At 43.5% G+C, this 20,046-nt stretch overlaps 1 protein-coding gene across 12 annotated transcripts in view; it reads left to right on the forward strand.

The window, feature by feature from the left end:
• Positions 1-20,046, forward strand: part of LIPH (lipase H) — a 57,348-nt gene that overhangs the window by 28,427 nt on the left and 8,875 nt on the right. For 6 of the 12 annotated variants that reach the window (XM_036350842.1, XM_036350841.1, XM_036350848.1 and 3 more), the window contains 6 exons: positions 1,418-1,507; positions 5,430-5,597; positions 7,221-7,316; positions 9,317-9,428; positions 12,575-12,748; positions 14,158-14,343. In XM_036350842.1, the coding sequence (XP_036206735.1) occupies positions 1,418-1,507; positions 5,430-5,597; positions 7,221-7,316; positions 9,317-9,428; positions 12,575-12,748; positions 14,158-14,245 (728 nt within the window). In that variant the 3' untranslated portion in view covers positions 14,246-14,343. Of the gene's footprint in view, positions 1-1,417; positions 1,508-5,429; positions 5,598-7,220; positions 7,317-9,316; positions 9,429-12,574; positions 12,749-14,157; positions 14,344-16,302; positions 16,389-18,776; positions 18,969-20,046 lie in introns of those variants that run through there. The other 6 variants (XM_036350846.1, XM_036350853.1, XM_036350844.1 and 3 more) reach the window with 5 other exon arrangements.

The following is a 20,046-nucleotide window of genomic DNA, read 5'->3' on the forward strand; positions in this document are numbered from 1 at the left end:
CTCAAATCCCAGATTTTGTTCTTTCTAGTGGGCTGTGTTTGTCCCTGAAGTCCTCTGAGCCTCATTCTCTTCATCTGTAAGTTACTTCATCTGAACTTACCAATAGCTACTTTGCAGACACTGTGAAATTAGAAGGTGTGTAAAACACCCCATATCATGCCTACAAACACATACAGGTTCTCAATAGATAATAACTTTATTATTGCAATGATGTAAACATTATTTATATACAAATATAAATAATCTTTTTAATCAAACATTTTACTGATTATTTGGGGTCTCAAGGTTAAAGAGAATAAGCAGTTATTAAATCTACTAGAGGCCTGGTGCATAAATTTGTGCACAGATGGGGTCCCTCGGCCTGGCTGGCTATTGGGGCCTGCCAGCTGGGGGGAGGGACAATGGGAGGTTGGCTGGGCCACAGGAGGTTGGCTCTGGGAGTGCACTGACCACCAAGGGTCAGCTCCTGCATTGAGCATCTGCCCCCTGGTGGTTAGTGCGCATCATAGCGACCAGTTGACCAGTTGTTCGGTTGACCACTCGTAATGGTCGCTTAGGCTTTTATATATATAGATAATTTTTTAGGTCCCTGTTTTCTGGAAGAGTTTCCAATCTCTGTCATCCTAGATCCCAAATTTTTAAAGATTTTTTTTTCTACTAAGTAAAAGTTCATTTTTCCCTGTTTCTTATTCATTAAAAATTTACACAAATGTAAGTAGAGGCTCAGGAAATAGAGGGTTCCAGACAAATGTAAAGAAGAAAAGTATTGCTCTGGCTGGTGTTGCTTAGTGGCTGAAACATTGACCTGCACACCAAAGGCTCAAGGGTTTGATTCCCCATCAAGGGTGGGTTCCTGGGTTGCAGGTTTGATCCCTGGCCCCAGTTGGGGTGTGTGTGGGAAGCAATCAATCCATATCAATGTTTTTCTCCCTCTCTCCCTCCCTCCCACTCTCTCTAAGAATCAATGGAAAGAATATCCTAGGGTAAGGGTGAGGATTAACAAAAAAAAAGAAAAAGAGAGAGAGAGATGTTGACCTGACTCCAGCATTCAGTACCTCTCCAAACCACTAGCTTACAGACATAGCTCTTCATTTCATGGGGTTCTTTTATCAGCCTTGCCATGAATGAGTGACCAAGCTGTCTTATGTCTTTACAAATATCAGAAATAAATTCCATCACTATCTTCATAGTCTCCTATTAGAGTGTGTGTGTGTGTGTGTGTGTGTGTGTGTACAGCAATGATGCTCTTTAACTAGCTAGGTAACTTTGGGCAAAATATTTAAGTAGGTATAATAATAATAATAACAATAACAACAACAACAACAATAATACAGCCCTTGCCCATATCCTGCAGGCAAATGAGCTATGAGATGTGCAAAGTTCAAAGCAGTGTAAAGCACAGTATATTCTCTTTTAGCACTAGGCTACAAGGAACCATTAGGAAACATAGACTTCTATCCAAATGGAGGATTGGATCAACCTGGTTGTCCCAAAACAATATTTGGAGGTAAGTTCAGATACTTTATATTTTGTAAAATAGCGGTTTTTAAAAAGCATATTTTAAAAATCTGATACCCTATGTGGGGCAGTTGTTAATAAAAAATATTCCTGAGAAAGTAGAGGTGGTATAAATATAAGTTATAAATTATAATTATTACTCAAATATACATTTGTGTAATAACCATAACCAAATGATTAAAAGCTATTATGAATTATCTGTCCCTCTTGAAAAGGTGTATCTTTGACCTAGAAATCTCTTTTAGAGAAATAATAGGAAATGTAGAAAAAATTAAAGTGCAAAGGTATTCAACACAGTGTTATTTATAATGGTTAAATTTTTAGAAATTAATCTAAATGTCCAACATAAGAAAATTATTAAATGAATATGGTACACCCACACAAAGGAATATAATTGTTAAAAGTCATATTTCAGAGATTAATGAAAATGCTTATAGTATGATGTTAAATGAAAAAGATACAAACTCTTCAGTATGATCCTAACTTGTTTTTAAGCTAGAGGCCCGGTGCATTAATTCATGCACCAGTGGGGTGCCTCAGCCTGGTCTGCAGGATCAGGCTGAAATCAGCTCTCTGACATCCCCCAAGGGGTCCCAGATTGTGAGAAGGCGCAGGCCAGGCCGAGGTACTCCACTGGTGCATAATCAGGAGGTTGGCCAGCTGGGGAGGGGCCATGGAAGGGCTCCAGGGCGAGCCTAGACCCTCTTGCTCAGTCCTGTCAGCCGGACCCTTGTGGTCAGTGCACATCATAGCAACTGGTTGGTTGACTCTCTGCCCCCTGGTGGTCAGTGCACATCATAGTGAGTGGTTGAGTGGCCTTAGCATATCATTAGCATATTATGCTGTGATTGGTTGAATGGATGACTTAGCATATTAGACTTTTATTATATAGGACTAGAGGCCTTGTGCTTGAAATTCTTGCACAGGTAGGGTCCCTAGGCCTGGCCAGCAATCAGGGCTGATCTGTGGGGTGACCGGTGGGGTGATCGGGGAGGGGTTCTCCACTGGCACCTGCCTTGGCTGGTCTGGGGCCTACGGGCTGGGGGCAGCTCCTGTGTTGAGTGTCTGCCCCCTGGTGGTCAGTGTGCATCACAGCAACCTGTCATTCTGCTGGTTGTTCTGCCATACGGTTGATTTGCATATTAGGCTTTTATTATGTAGGATGTGTACAGGTGTAAGTATAGAAAAGAAGACTAAATTTAAATGATCCAAACAATAATTAGGGTGATCTCTAGACATTAGACTTCTATGAGATTTTCACATCATTATTTACTATTTTCTAAGTGAGCATATATTACTTTTATAATGGGAAAAACCTCACAAAACAAAAATGGGTAGTTGGAGGACAACATAAAAGTGGGTGTGGGACCGAATGAAAAACCTATCCCTCAGTGTTCTAAATGTTTATTTCACCATTGCTATAGAAAGTTAAACATCCTGGAAATAATTCTAGAAAAAGATGATCTTGTTACAAAATGGTAGCTATCTATGGCCCCATGGGAATGATGTAGTTTTTGAAAATGATCCAGATGAAATGGCATAATAGGGCCAACCATATGGTACCATAAATGGTAAGCAGTCCTGTCCTGTGTGATATAGTGCAGTGGTCGGCAAACTGCGGCTCGCGAGTTACATGCGGCTCTTTGGCCCCTTGAGTGTGGCTCTTCCACAAAATACCATGTGCGGGCGTGCACGTACAGTGCGATTGAAACTTCGTGGCCCATGCGCAGAAGTCTGTTTTCTGCCTGGGCGAGTCTATTTTGAAGAAGTGGCGTTAGGAGAAGTGGGGGGTGTCGGTCGGTCCCGGGACAGGAGATGCGGCGCAGGCGGGCCTCGGGATACACAGCGTGGGGGAGGTACATTGTTTTGAGGAACATTCTCTAAGGTCGACCCCTTCCAACTCTGCCGGGGTCCAACCCCAGCGGGTCCAGGGGTTCCCAAAGGCGTAGATGGAGTCGGCGAAGAAGGAAGGACATGGAGACAGTGTTCAGTTGATCAGCAGCCTAGCCAGGATCTCTAGCCAGGATCTCCAGCCAAGTTCTGGTCTGGATCTCCAGCGAAGTTCTGCTTAGGATCTCCAGCCAGCTTCTGTGTCCATGTTCTCTTGCTAGGTTCTCCAGGTTCTCCAGGTTCTCCAGCCAGGTTCTGTAGCCAAGTTCCCTCGCTAGGTTCTCCAGCCAGGTTCTGTCCAGGTTCTCCAGCCAGGTTCAGTCACCAGGTTCTAGTCAGGTTCTCTTGCCAATTTCTGTAGTCAGGTTCAGTCCAGGATCGTTTGCCATGTTCTCTCGCTAGGTTCTGTCTCTAGTTTCTGAGGCCAGTTTCTGTCCAGGATCTTTTGCCATATTCTCTCCAGCGAAGTTCTTCTGTCTCTAGAGAACGTTCTGTGTAGGTTCTGTGCCTAGGTTCTGTCTCTCGCTGTCTTGTTACATCTGTATTTATACCAGTTGATTCCAATCCTATCAATCTCTATTACAAAGGTTAGGGCGTTTCTTATCTCCATTCCAGGGAGTAAAGATTATGTAGCTTAAGCATGATTGTTCGTAGTTAAAGTGATTAATTACCCGCCTGGCACTTAGTTAAGGGGTTTTATTCCCTCCCTAACTTCAGGGGAAAATCCCTACCTGGGGAAACAACCTTTCTCAGAGAGGAGACCTTGGTTAAAACACATAGTGCCAAGAAGGTGAGCAAACATATTAAGAACAGTATGCCATATATGCCAGGTCCCTTGAAACAGCAAGCATGGACCGGCTCCCGGCACAACTCTCCCATCCACACTCCTCTATCTGAAACAAGTATACAGGATGAGTGTAGATGGGAGAGTTGGAAGGGGTCGACCTCAGCGAACGTACCTCAATCAGATTGAGGACGTTTTTAGCAAAGGCCAGCTTAGGAGTACCCTAATTAAGTTAATAACAATGTACCTACCTATATAGTTTAAGTTTAAAAAATTTGGCTCTCAAAAGAAATTTCAATCGTTGTACTGTTGATATTTGGCTCTGTTGACTAATGAGTTTGCCGACCACTGATATAGTGTAACTACATCCAGGAGCAGACAAAGATAACGTGCTCCGCTTGTAAAGGACATCCTCTGTATTGTTATTAGCTTCATTGTTTTTGCAAGTGGGAGATCTAGGAATAATAAATAAATATTGGCTTCCTAGTGGGCATAAGAGGATAACTGTTGATCTGACTCCAGCATTCAGTGCCTCTACAAACCACTAGCTCACAGACATAGCTCCTCTTTTCATGGGATTTGATTCCCATTCAGATCCTTACCTCTTACCTCCATTGATTACCCATCTTTGGGACCTTTTCTGAGTGACTTCATCTGGACCCAGGGTGGAGTCATCCATCATCCTTTCCCAAAGCTATCTCTTCTTCTTTCCCATCTTGGGGATCTTCCTCTACCATTTCCCTCCCTCTCCCCCCATGGCTTCTTTTTTTGATATCTTGAATAGTTTAAATGTACTTGCGTACTTGTCTTCTGCTGAAAACCTCTGGGGAATCTCTGACTACCATTGAACTTTTCTTCTCCATTTCACTGACAAAGGAAGGACATAGGTCGAGTTTTGATTCTACCACATAATAACTGTGTGACCTTGGTCAAGTCATTTAACCTCTCTGAGTCTCAAAGTCCTGCTAGATAAAACTGGGACAATCATGCCTGTCATCTTTTCTCCTGTCACTTGTTAGCATGAATTCTGATCTATGGGTTTTTATAAGGATTAAATGGAATAGAATATACTGAAGCTGTTAGTACAGTGCCTGGTATATAGGAGACATGACAAATTGTGTTTGTATGTGTGTGTGTGTGTGTGTGTGTGTGTGTGTGTGTGTACATGCCGTCTGTCATATAATATTATTAAATGCTACAACTGCTCTACCCTTTAACCATTCCTTTCACAATCCAGGAATGCAGTACTTTAAATGTGACCACCAGAAGTCCGTGTACCTGTACCTCTCTTCCCTGACAGAGAACTGCACTGTCACTGCGTATCCCTGCGACTCCTACCGGGATTATAGGAACGGCAAGTGTGTCAGCTGTGGCACACCACAAAAGGAGTCCTGTCCACTTCTGGGTAAGCCCAACAAGCAGTTTTTCTTCTGATTAACAAAGAGCAAATTTTTGTTAGGAATCCCAGCACCATTTTACTATCTAAAAATAAGCCTGGAAATTGTGTGCTTTTGGAAAATTTATATGGTCAGCTTTTTCTAGCCAGTGTGTTCTGTGAAGTACTCTGGGGTCTTCTAATCAATGTTAGAAAAGCAACCTGTATAGCAGTGGTTCTCAACCTTCCTAATTCCGCGACCCTTTAATACAGTTCCTCATGTTGTGGTGACCCCCAACCATAAATTATTTTCGTTGCTACTTCATAACTGTAATTTTGCTACTGTTATGAATCGTAATGTAAATATCTGATATACAGGATGTATTTTCATTGTTACAAATTGAACATAATTAAAGCATAGTGATTAATCACAAAAACAATATGTAATTATATATGTGTTTTCCAATAGTCTTAAGCGACCCCTGTGAAAGGGTCATTTGACCCCCAAAGGGGTCGCGACCCACAGGTTGAGAACCGCTGCTGTATAGGATTTCATCCAGGAGGCAGTGCAACCTCTCTGGACACTTTATTCTAGCATGAAAAAGAAGGTTCCAGAAAAGTTTCTAAGCCCACCCAGGGCACAATCCCCTTATGTATCCTGCTCCCTTTGGGACAGGAATGCCCTCTCCTTGCACACAACCTCTTTGCTCCCTTCGGTCACATGAGCCTTGCAGAATTACTCCTTCTGACAAGTTGTGCCTGTAAGTGCCTTCATATCGTACTGACTCTCGTGTGCACTGTACGGGGGTGGGATGGGGTGATGGATACTGTGGAGGCTGCGGGGATATTTGCTAAGGGTTAATAGAAACATTTCAGGTGGTGAGGACCTTGGAACCAGAGAGTTATGAGAATTTTCTAATTGCTCCCAAAGGAAAAACCCACGTTAACGTCAGGGCGTTCTGTAGACAAGGGATTCTCAACCCTGATTATGCATTGGAATCACCTAGAGAGCTTTTAAAAAATACTGTTGCCCGGGTCCCACCCCAGTTCAAGTCAGAAGGCAGAGGCAGTAATATAGGAGTGAGGACAGAGGAGATAGAGCGAGGCCACACTGATGTACTGAGGGGACTCAGTCTCCTTCCTGAAGTCACACGCATGAAGGAGGACATTCATCTGCTTGATGACATAACCACATGGCAAACCCAGGTTCTGTGCAGCTTAGGGGCTCCACTGCAGTTCAAGAAAGCACATTGCTTTGCAAGAGTGATGCTGTTCTAGGTCCCTGAATCTGTTTAAGTTATAAAGTGAATGTATTACTGAAAAATATCAGCACTATTTTCAGTCTGCTCCACTTCTCCACCTATGCTACTGAGAACCAGGCTGGGTGATGTAATGTCAGTGGAAAGGAGGGAAAACCACGGTAGGGCCCTTTTACATGTCCCAGGTCTTAGGGTTTGGGTAGTGAGTAGAGTGTGGTGGGTGCTGGGCAGGCACTGCCCTGGTGGCCCTTTGGGTCCTCACCATGAGGGTGGGCGTGAGGGAAATTACCTCAGTGGTGATGGAAGCCAAACTCGCTGTTCTTGCCGCCTCCCCAACTGCTTTTACGTTTGTGTAAAACATGTTAACGTTACACTTTTCCAACTTGTTTTGTAGGCTATTATGCTGATAATTGGAAAGACTATCTAACGGAGAAAGACCCTCCTATGACTAAAGCGTACTTTGACACAGCTGAGGAGAAACCGTTCTGCAGTGAGTGAATGTGGTTGTTGCTTTTGCCCAACCCCTTTACTTTTGGAATGGCTGAGTCTCAGCTTCCCAGCTACTTCTTAGTAAATGCAGGCCATGGTGCAGTGTGGACTTTGGAGCTGGAAAGACCTAGGTCGAATCTTGACTCTACATCATAGCTGTGCGACCTTAGTCAAGACATTTGACCTCTCTGAGTCTCAATGTCCTGCTAGGTCGAATGGGGATAAGAATGTCTATCTTCTGGGTAATAAGGATTAAAATATCAACAAAGTTGTTAGCTTCATTGGATGGCCATTGTAATCGCTAACATCTTCCAGAAAATTGCTTGGTCCCCCAGAGACATAAGATTGGCTCTAGGAAAAATCGGTGTCAGCCACATCTATGGGTGGATCAGCTCCACCTCGAAAGCAACTATGATGACCTTTAAAAGACGTTGAGAGATTGGGTATTCCAACTAGGAGCTAAATGGGGGTAATAGATAAGATGGCCTGAGAAGCAAGGAATTTTCCCCGGCAGATGTATGTCTTGTAATCTTGTCTCCCTTTTCACTTTTCTTGGGAGGAACACTTGTAAAAGAGGCTGCAGATCACTGGGTTTCCCTCCTTCTTTAGAGCCACATATGGCAGCCAAGGGTTTTGTGTCTGCCAGGTCCAAATGGAGCAGGCCCTTGAGCAATAATGGGTCATAAAATGGCAACTCCAGGGCTTACCTTACTCCTTTGTGGGACAGCCATCTTCCTGAGCCTCTTTCGCCTTCTCTACAAGTCTGACCAAGAGAGAGCAAATTTGAATATCATCGTGGGATCCCATCTTCCCAAAGCATCCTTGACCTTGGGGAGCAAAGAGTGAGGAGGAAGCCCTAGCCAGTTTGGCTCAGTGGATAGAGCGTTGGCCTGTGGACTGAAGGGTCCCAGGTTCGATTCTGGTCAAGGGCACATGCCCGGGTTGTGGGCTCGATCCCCAGTGGGGGGCATGCAGGAGGCAGCAGATCAATGATTCTCTCTCATCATTGATGTTTCTATCTCTCTCTACCTCTTCCTTCCTCTCTGAAATCAATAAAGAAATATATTAAAAAAACAAAAAGAGTGAGGAGGAAGAAGAATTCTCCAAACACATCAGGCACGCTCATTTATTGAGTAGGAATTTAATGGGTGTCTATAAGGTGTTATTGCTGAGATTATAAAGAGGAATAATCTTCCCTTTATTCCTTACCACTTATTGTTGTAGTATATTTTAGTTTTATCACTTTTTTGTAACCTCATAAGACACTATTCAGGCAATATTTACTAATATATAGAATGTACCCATTCATTTACCACGTTTTTATTATCATTTTTTCTTGCATTTTAAAAACACAGTAAAGTGTGCTGACTAATACTGGGAGAATCCCAGAGCATGATAAGAATTCCAAGAGGTAGATCTGACTTAATCTGAGGGTCAATGAAGGCCTCCTGGACAAAGTGACATTAAGCTGAAACCTGATGGATGAGTTGACAAAGGTGGCAAAGGAGTGTCCAAGTGAGGGGAAGGCTCGGGAGCTAGAGGGAGCTTGGCAGTGCAGGTGGTGTGGCATGACCGAAGAAGCTAAGAGGGAGGCTGGATACGCTGGTGGATGTGGCCCAGCCTGGGGAAGACCTGGACAGCTGTGGAGGGTCTCTACATGGCCACCTGGTTGGTTTCTTCTACAATGGGCGGGGATTGAAATGAACCTGTCACTCAGCAGTAGGCCATGAGACCTCATTCAATAGGTGGGAACACTGTCTCAACGGTGATGCCTAAACATGGCGACTGGATACCATTGGGTTCTGCTGTCACTCAAGCCATCTTTACCAAAGGGAATAGAAAGACATTTTAGAAAATTCTGCCCTGTTGTTGGCAGAGAAACTAGAGAAGAATTTAAAAAGAGACTCAGTTATTAGGGAGGTTTGGGTTTTTAAAAACTGGCCCTTTAGGAGAACAGTTGGGAGTATCTCTCTCTTACCATGTTTTCTCCTGGTGTTGCAGTATATCATTACTTTGTGGATATTATAACTTGGAACAAGAACATAAGAAGAGGGTCCATTACAATCAAATTGAAAGACAAAGCTGGAAATACCACAGAATCCAAAATTGATCAGTAAGTTGGGTTGGGGTCATTTACAGTTTGCTATTTTCCTTTTTTGCTCAGAGAAATTGAATTCCAAATATACCCATTTTCTTATTTACATGTCTGTACTTTCCTTTGTTTTACAAAAGATCTAAGGGGACATATTGTTTAGTTGCTTCCTGTGGTTCTTGATCTCCCAGGATCTTCACAAATATAATTGGTACAAGGATTTATTACCCCTGTCTCCTCCTCTCTTCCTCCTTCCCTCCCTTCTTTCCCTTTCCTACTTCACCCTTCACCCTCCCTTTCTTTTCTCCCTCTTCTCCTTCATTCCTTTGTTTAAGCATTTAATTACAAAACTCATCTTTGGTTGCTGTAAAGGACTTAGACAGTTAAGGAGTATGTAAAATAAAAGTGCAAATTCTTGGTCCATCCCAACAATCCCACCCCCACAGGCATCCACCCCCATGCACACATGTTTCTATTCTCTTATGAGCTCATACTATACATAAACATACTTACATATATAAACACACATATATATGTAAACATATGTATATGTTCTTGAAACTCAGAAAATTGAAAATTGGAAATACCCTAAAACCCGCACAGTGAGGAAATGGTTGATTTAAATGTTCCCATATAATAGAATACCATTCATGCATTGGGATTATTTATAAAACATATTAAATGAGATGTTTATAGTATACTAAGTGAAAAACTTCAGGATGTCAAATTATGCCAAGTATAAAATTCAACATGTATTATCTATGTATAAATTTTTAGCTTAACTTAATAAAAAATGAAATAGAAGCATGGCAAAATATTAGATTGCCCCTTGAGTTGTGGAAATATGAGTGCTTTCTTTCAGTTTCTCTTTATTTTTTCAATTTTCTATATAGTGTATATATGTATTATATATGTATATTTATATATTGTTTAAAATTGTTAATTAATACTTGTTTCATCTATTACTTTTACAATTGAGAAAAAGAACAAAGAAACCAAAACTCTTTAAGCAAAAACACTTGAGGCTTATTTTATTCATTTTCTCAGGAAATGTTTCTTGGTTCCTGTTGTCTAGTAGGTATTTGGGTTGTTTCTTGGCCTTACCCATAGAGGACCAAGAAGAATGTCATCTGAAACTGGCAATTGCCTTATGGATTCACTGTGTAGATAGAGACAGTGTGGATGGGTGGTTTAGAGGTGACTTGTCAAATATATTTTTATTGATTTCAGAGAGGAAGGAAGAGGGAGAGGTATGTAGAAACATCAATGCTGAGAATCATTGATCGTCTGCCTCTTGCACGCCCCCTACTGGGGATTGAGTCCGCAACCTATGACTGGGAATTGAACTGTGACTTCCTGGTTTATAGGTCCATGCTCAGCCACTGAGCAACACCGGCCAGGCGATGTGACTTTTTTTTTTTTTTTTAATATATATTTCTTTATTGATTTCAGAGAGGAAGGAAGAGGGAAAGAGAGATAGAAACATCAATGATGAGAGAGAATCATTGACTGGCTGCCTCCTGCACACCCCACACTGGGGATCAAGCCTGCAACCTGAGCATGTGCCCCTGGCCAGAATCGAACCTGGGACCCTTTGGTCTGCAGGCCGACGCTCTATCCACTGAGCCAAGCTAGCTAGGGTGAGGTGACTTTTTTTTTTTAATTGCATCCTTGGATAATAATGATAATAGCCTTTGCTTATTGAAGTAAGTGCATTACACACATTAGTTAATGCAATTCTCACTAAAACCCTGTGAGGTAGTATTACCGTCTCTATTGTACATATGAGGAAAGTGATTTGGCCAGTATCACACAGCTGGCTGATCAGGGTGAATGGGGTGAAAGCAGAGACAGATCTGTTCAACCCCAAAGCCCATAGCTTTAATCACTATATTATATTCATCCCACTAAGCTGTATTGCTCCCTCCACCCCACCATTGTTAGGATTTGTGAGTAGTGGGTTTTTTGGGGATCTTCATTGATCTATTTCAATGACGCACTATGGTGTCAGTGTTCTCATACCCACAGTGGGGCAGCATTTTCAGGGAGGGCACCCTCTGTGTAGCACATCTTGAAGAATCAGCCTCAGGTAGTTTCTGAGCTGTGACCTTCAGTGAGGCAGCGAGGCAGAGACCTCATCTGGAGATTCTAGGAAATAGCAGGGGAGATCATGCAGTTATATAATGGAGAGTGTTCACTTAGCAAAACGTGAGTATTCATGTCAATAACTGCTTACGTATTTACTAGTACCTGTCGTAGGAGTTTTAATTTTACATAGTTAATTTCTTCCAAGTAGGGACTCCTAAATTTGGAGGGATTTTAAATCTTGATAACGATAGAGACCTTAACATCTTCATATTAGTCATGTTTAATCATTCTTATTTTAGTCATGTTTGTGAAAAAGTCATCACCAATCAGAGAATATATGGGAATAAAAGGAAATACTTGTTTTATTATGTGGAAAATAATGGCTACTTTTTTTGCAAGGTAAACTTTGACATTTTAGTATTATTTTTACAATTTAAGGTAAAGAAAATGATATTACAGTATGTACTTTGAGTTTATCCAGTCTTACCAGACTATGGGTGCAAATGGAGTCACATTCAAGGTTATTATCTGCCTGATGACTCTTTCTATATCCATGTTTTACATGTATTTCTTGTTTTTAACCTTTTAAGAAATTGAAATATAATTCACATCCTATAACAGACATCCTTTAAAAGCACCTGTTTCCTTGTCTGTGAAACGAAGATACTAATACTCACCTTGCAGTAATTTTCAGGAAGTTGGAGACATGTGTCAAGAGTTGAGAATGCTGCCTGGCTATTGTAGGCAGCACATACCCCTCTAAAGTCATAGCATTTCCTTGGTCATGGGGTCAGCAGTGCTTGGGAAGCCAGTGGACTTTGCCCATGAAAGTCAGCTATTGCAGGCTATGGAGTCAAATGGCTGCCTGCTTACTGATTTATAAGTTTCAAAACTCTTTTCTTTCATTAGCAATCAATAGCCATTCAAAAATAGTATTTCTGAAGGCCTGGGGTCGGGGGCAGGGGCAGGCTAGAAAGAGTCAATGGTTAGGGAGGAGGGGGGGAGGGGACATATGTAATACTTTCAACAATAAAGAATTATTAAAAAATAAAAATAAAAATAGTATTTCTTCCTTCTAGTGAACCTGCAACATTCCAGAAATACCACCAAGTGAGTCTGCTTGCGAGGTTCAGTCGAGACCTGGATAAAGTGGCAGCCATTTCCCTGGTGTTCTCTACAGGATCTGTAGTAGGCCCGAGGTACAAGCTCAGGATTCTCCGAATGAAGTTAAGGTCACTTGCCCATCCGGAGAGGTGAGCCATACATAGGCAAGGTTTGGCAAGCCCGTTTTCCAAAGATGCCGTTGGTTCTTGTCCAGTCCGCTTGGTCTAATGCTATAATTGGCCTTCATCAATCACAATGAAGGAAGTGAAGAGTTTTCCAAAAATAGACTTGTTAAAAACAAGTAGCCCAGCAATCCAAGGAAATTTTACTGGTATGCACTTAAAGATACATGGCCCAATAGTCCAAAGAAATAACTGTCCTTATATGTATAGAGTTATACAATTCCTCCCTAACCGCTCTACCCACATTGCTTTGCAAGTTGCTAATTTGTTGTAGAAAAGAAAGTCTCATGCAATTCAGCAAACTGATAGAACAGGTCCTAGTATAAAAAATGGTATAGAACAATTAGCATATTTTATTCCATTGGTACAATATGAAAGTGAAATTTGATAACTGCACTGAAAATGTCCTTGTTCTTAGGAAATACACACTGAAGAATTATGTGGTAAATGACCTATTCTCAATTGGTTCAAAAAAAAAGTAAACCACGAGTGTGTTTGCGTGTGTATGTGTGTGTGTTTGTGTAGTGATAGAGACAAAGGAGAGAAGAAAAAGCTGAGATGGTAGGTATGTTTCGTGACTAATGCCACATATAGTTCTAGCATCCAACGTCAGGCACAAGGGAGGCAGGAAGTGATGTGAACAGCTAGTACTTTATAAATTCCCTTTTCCTGAAGGGTTAGGGTACCCTAAAACATTTAATAATACAAGTTTCTTCTAAGGTTTAGGGTACACCAAAACATTTAATAATACAAGTTTCTTTTAATACCTTTTTTCCTGATTACCAAAGGGATACATGTTCATTTAAAAATTTTGGAAAGTGCAGAAAGTGTTAGGAAGTAGAGAAACATCACCCATAATGTCATTATTCAAAGGCAACCACTGTTAACATTTTTGGTTATTTCTTTCTAATCTGCTTTCTATTACTGTTATTTTAAAAATAATATGTTTTCATTGATTTTGAGAGAGGAAGGGAATGGGATAGAGAGATAGAAACATCGATGAGAGAGAAACATTGATTGACTGCCTCCTGCATGAACCCTACTGGGAATTGAGCCCAGAACCCGGGCATGTGCCCTGATCAGGAATCAAACCGGTGACCTCTTGGTTCCTGGGTCGACCTCAACTGCTGAGCCACACTGGTCGGGCTCTATTACTGTTCTTAGACCTAGTTGACTTTCTGTGTCAAATAAATTTTACACCCTTTTTTATTGTTGTTGCTGCTGTTACTTTGCTTATTTACCATAAGCATTTCCCTATAACATTAGAAATAATTGCTAAATCATTTCATATCCTAAGGATATAATACAAGTTATTTGACTAGAATAGGGCATATTTATTATTTCGTTGACAAGACTATTTCATCTTATTTTTGCAGGCCCCAGTTGTGTAGGTATGACCTTGTTCTGATGGAAAACATTGAAACCGTCTTCCAACCTATTCTTTGCCCAAAGTTGCAATTGTAACTGTTGTCAGGACACATGAGCACCAAGGAACATCAAGAAAGCTATGGCCGGCTTTCTGAGAGCTTCGCCTTCCTCACCGTCTCCTCCAGGCACAAAAAGTACGGAATAACCCGGGTTTTTCCAGTCGTGTCCCATGGATGTCACATTGCAAAATGTCAGACGACTTTGGATTATAGAACTGTCCTGAGAAGGCAGGACTTAAGTAGGGCAAGTCTGAAATAGCCAGGCCCCAGGCAGCCAGCGCGTCCTGGGGCCTCCTTTGTTCTGTCCTGTGATTCTGCCGCCTGTCACTCAGGCAGTTTAGCGGGACAAGCACCTTAAAGGGAAGGACTGGCTGGAGACCTCACTTTGGACTTGACTCCACATTCCCTGTGCCAAATTCCTCCAGGTCCCCGCATATAGAAGGGAACCAGACGGAACTACCTGACAGGGCTGTCGAGTGGGTCTTGGAGGCAAGTCTGTGAAGGGTTCTTCAAAATCCCATGGGTGCACTTCCACATCCGTGAGTGGGATGATAAATGTGAATTGCTTTTATTTAATTTTATAAGGCTTATCTAACATGCAATAAGAGAGCTATTTCTTATCAACACCAGCTTCTCTCTTGGGCTGCTCTGGGAAGGTAAGAAAGCCATACCCTGGCTTCCCATCTCCTCTACTTTGGGGAAAATGTTTATTTTTCCTTATTACTACTGTAATCCATGATTATTGAAGGAAATTTAGACAATGCATAGATGCAAAATGAACATATGCTATGCACAATTCCACCTGTTAGAGGGAATTAATGTTAACCTTTTGGAATAATGCTAAGTAACTTGTGTTGCTAACATAGGAGTTCCAAGCATAAACCGGTTTGCTCCTGGAGCACGGGCAGCCTCCAGCTTGAGGGATTCTTAGGCTTCCCCAGGGCTATGTGTGACCCAGGAATCTGGAATGACTGCAGCAGCCAAGCCAAGGCCAAGAGGGCCAAGGCCAGAGAGGCCAGAACCAAGGACCATCCATGGGGCCAGATGCCCAGTGTGGGGATAGAGCCAAAGGGGTGAGCACCACGCTTCCCACAGCTGTGGCCGCTGTGGGAAATTCTGTGATTCCCAAGTGTCACAGGCCCGGTGACTTCCTCACCCAAGTGATTCTCCTACTGCTTTCTGTGAGAACAGCCCTTATTTGAAAGAAATGGACTCTCTATTTCATAAATTAGAGGGTTCTGTAAGTATGTTCCCGTGTGGCACATTTTTATACATGCAGTACAGAGCTTTTCACTTCAGTGAGGGATACCTGCAGTGAATGACTGAACTCTGAGAGAAAAGTCTCAGCGACGGTCCTCCCCCCTGGACATTTTATCACCCTTGCCCCTCCTCCCACATTCCCTCAGCCACTGGGGATGAGAGGTCAGTGTGCTATAGGCCCTGATTTTATTAGTTTCCTATGTTCTGCATTCTGATTAGCGCAGTCACTTCTTCATCCTCCTTCCGTTGCCTGGTAGGCAGCGGGTCAAAACAATAGAAAGGAAGTGCCAGAATAGCATTTCTGTCATTTATTATAAACTCCCCAGGCCAGTGGGTGTCCCTCAGCTTCTTCTCCTGGTGCCTCCTAGCTCAGTACCTTGCTCACTGTGGACTGGTTGGAGGGATGAATGAACCGGTCAGCGAGCAAAGGAAGGAAGGACATCTGTTCACTGGAGTGGAAATGAATTTCAGTGAATTTCATTTAACAGTGACCAGGAGAAATGAAGGCAGTGACAGGTGTGACCACTCTCTTCTCAGAACCTTTCTCCCAAGGCCCCAAAGATCTCTTGCTATCCTGGCCTCTCCTCCCTTCTCTTTGTCAGTGTATCTGTCTGAATCCCACATCCAAGATAGTCTATCCTCTTCCTGGCCATCATCACCCATTATCTTCCACTTAGTGTGTGGGCCTTAACTAAACTGTCACGTCTTCAGGGGGAGTCTTCTCGGACCTTGTTTCCCATACAGCTCACTGAACTTCTCCTTCATAGCACCTTTTTAAGTTGTATTTTTGTACATTTATTTGTATGACTATTTAATATCTATTTTCTCCACTAGACTGCTCTGCAGGGCAGGAGCTGTGTACATAGCGTGGTGCCTGCACTCAGGAAATACACTATTTATTAAATGAACACTCTCCACTATCTTGTGAGCTTTCTGGAACCATGTTTAGTTATAAGTAAAGGCCTCCCCTCCCCCAGCCAGAGTCCATTTCCCTGGAGGCACCCACCCTTCGTTTCCATTGACTTCTCCCCCCCCCCGCCCCCCCCCCCCCCCCCTCTGCAACACACAATTTGTTGTTATTGTCTCCATTATCTCTGGAGGCCCATAGCTCACTTCCCAGGCTCCCTGGGAAAAAAGAGAGGTTGGCTTCTCCCCCCTCCTCCTCTTTGAACCTTCCAAGTGCCCCCAACACCATTCTTCAGCATGCCCACCTATCCTGAAGCCTGGGAGTTTTGCTCTCCCCCATTTTAGTGCCTTGGCTAAAACCCTCCAGGACTCTTCAGCCTTCCTGGATGACTCCAAACCGTGGTTCAAAGACCCCCTTGCTTGTTTTTCCATGATGCCGTTCCACCACCCCACTTGCCACCGACTTTGCATGTGCTTCCATTGCTGCTTTCATTATGTCGTATTGCAGCATGTTTCCATGTCTGTGCCCACTCCGAGACTGTGAGCATCACAAGAGCAGCCGCTGCTTGTTTGTCTTGGCCGCCCTAGCCTCTAGCTAGCACCACGTCAGGCACAAGGCAGGTGCTCATGAAATGTGTGTTGAACAGAATGGAGTGGACTCAACCCAAGGACTTGAAGGAGGTCACCTCCACTCTGACTTAGACATCGACACACGTAACTGTTATTTACGAAACCCTAAACTCAGACCCTCCCACCTTCGGACTCCTGCCCTGTGCTCTCAGTCCTACAAAAATCTATTTTGGCCAAGGAGATTAGGGATGCCAGCAACAGAAACCCACTGATACAACACAGGTTTTATTAAAGAGATAGCTTGTAGAAACCCAGGAAGAGCTGAACCATCAGACCACAGCAAGGGCAGGGATGGGGGCAGCCTGTTCACAGGACTTTATTAACCCTAGTGCTCAGCCAGGAGTCTCACTGCCTCAGTTCAGCTGTCTCCACAGGGCAGTTAGACCACCGGGGTCCTTGACCACTGGGTCTTCAGCCACTCATTAGGGGTCCTGATTCCAAGTTCAGGATTCTCTTGGAGAAGGTGACCATCCTGTTCCAATCAGTTATGGTTGAAGTGGGTGGGGAAGCAAAATCATGTGGTCGTCAGAGCTGCTTCTTTCAAGTGTTTGGTGCAGAGCTGATGAAGCCAAGGTTGAGTGGTATTGACAAAGAGCCATGGTAAGTGACTGGCGAATTCACTCTCACTGGAGCCTCTTGCCTTTTCTTCCCTCCCACTTCCCTGAGCCATTAGGGAAGTATTAGGTACCCACCTGCTTCCCAGTCCAGCACCTGTCCCTGGTGTGGGATACAGCTGTCCTTTGCCAGGAAGCCTGGGCATGTGCTATGAGTGAATGGCCTTGATGGAGGCTGGTACAGCCTACAGGTGGTACACTGGCTGGTAAGGGTTGGCTCTGTAGGGGTTGGGTTGAGGCAGGGGTGGGCAAACTTTTTGACTCGAGGGCCACAATGGGTTCTTAAACTGGACCGGAGGGCCGGAACAAAAGCATGGATGGAGTGTTTGTGTGAACTAATATAAATTCAGAGTAAACATCATTACATAAAAGGGTATGGTCTTTTTTTTTATTTTTAGTTTTATTCATTTCAAACGGGCCGGATCCGGCCCGCGGGCCGTAGTTTGCCCACGGCTGGGTTGGGGCCAGGAGAAATGGGGAGACTGAGATCAGAGTGGAGGTGGATTGGGAATGGGGAGCACAGTCCAGGGCTTCCCCAAATCGAGAAGTTGAGTAGGAAGAATACGGACAGGAGTCTTTGTGGGGCGGGGTGCATAAGGGAAGGCAAGCAGAGGCTTGGGTAGTGACCCTGTAGGGAGTTAGGTTTGCATTTCCCAAAATAGCTCTGTCAAAGGTTCTTTACCACCTCATGTTGGCTGAATCCCACAACCTTCAGGTCTCCTTGCTGGATTTTTCCATGGGCTCTGACACTGAGCACAGGTCCCTTTTCTAACAGTCTTTCTTGGGCTCTCAGGACATGTCTCCTCCCCACCTCCATTTCTCATCCAACATCCTTGAATGAACTGTCTGGTTCTTTCACTGGTTCCACTATTTCCTAACCTGGCTTCTAATCTCAGTCTTCTTTCTCACAAAATAATGGAGGGTAAGAGACTAGACTCTGTGTTTGCTGGTGTGTGATCACTGTCAACTTCCTAAGCTTCCATTTCCTGGACTGTAAAGTGGGGGCTGTTAAGAGTCCTGCTTCATGAGAGTTGTTATATGGAATAAATACATTCTTGTGTGTAAAATGCTTACTGTGAGGCCGTGAGTGTATTAGGTACTCAATGAATGTCAACTGCCCTTACTCCCCCCCCCCCCCCCATTTAAACTCTCCTCTAGAGACAGATGGCATCAAATTTGAATGTTCAGTCTGAGCGCCGAATTTTCACCTGCTTGCTGAGAGGCAGCACAGGGCAGAGGAAAGTGCATGGGCTTTGGAGGGGGCATCCCAGGGTGTGAGTCCTGTTCAGCACTCACAGCTGTGGACTTTGCAAAGTGACTTCATTGGAACACCTGCTCATCTACTTATCCGTAAGTGGGCTCATGATACTTCTCTGGAGTGGAATAAGCTTTGCCATGTCTATTTCCTCCATGGCACTTACCATCCTATATAATAAAAGTCTAATATGCAAATTGTCCCCTCGACCAGGAGTTTGAGCAGGAGTTTGAGCAGGAGTTCGACCAGGGGAACGGCTAGCAGCTGCAGGCAGCCGGGGTAAGGGAGCGCCCCGGCCAGCAGCCAGCAGCTGCTAGGGACCCTACCTGTGTACGAATTTTATGCACTGGGTCTCTAGTGTTCTATAATTACATCTTTCTCCATGCTCTCCCCCAACCAAAGGAAAGTAAAGTCCTTAAGAGTAGGAGCCTTGCCTTCTGTTCCCTACTCTGTTCCTTGCCCCAGCATACTTCTGACAGAGGCTCAATAACACTAGTTTCTCATTCACTTTCTCTCCTATATTCCTCAGACTTCTCAAAATCAACATATACCAAATCAAACAACTAGTCATTTCCTTGCTAGACCCTACCTCTTAATTGAACAAATATTTATTAAGTGCCAGTTCTAAGCCAAGCAGAGGGCTAAGGGCCCGATCAGACAAAAGATTGATGAGTTATTGTCTCATTTGTGGAAATGTTTACTGTCTGCCGGGGAGATGAATAATGACACTGGAGCATAGTATTTGCAATAATAGAAATAGAGACCCTTCACAGAGAAGAGCCCCAAGCATCGAGAAGGGACAATCATTCCTGACTGTAGGAGTGGAGGAGGCTTCCAGTGGAAGTGACAATTGCCCTGGCTGTTGATGAGAGTAGGAATTTTCCAGGCAGAGAAGACTGCCAGATTGAAGGAAGGGTATTGTCAGAGGCATGAACTAACATGGTGCGTGCTCAGCTGGAATGGAGGTTTTAAAGGGACAAATGAGAATGGAGGGCTGAGACCATTTGCCCCATTTTTTAAAATGGAAGATTTCACAAACATACAGATATAGAGAAAATGGTATAAAATCCACCTCCACGTGCTGATCATCCAGCTTCCACAATTATCAATTCAGTGGACAGTCTTGTTTATTTATTTCCCTACCCACTGAACTCCCATCCCATTGTTTTTTTA

Source organism: Myotis myotis, unplaced genomic scaffold, assembly GCF_014108235.1.
Source record: "Myotis myotis isolate mMyoMyo1 unplaced genomic scaffold, mMyoMyo1.p scaffold_m19_p_2, whole genome shotgun sequence".
NCBI lineage: Eukaryota > Metazoa > Chordata > Mammalia > Chiroptera > Vespertilionidae > Myotis > Myotis myotis.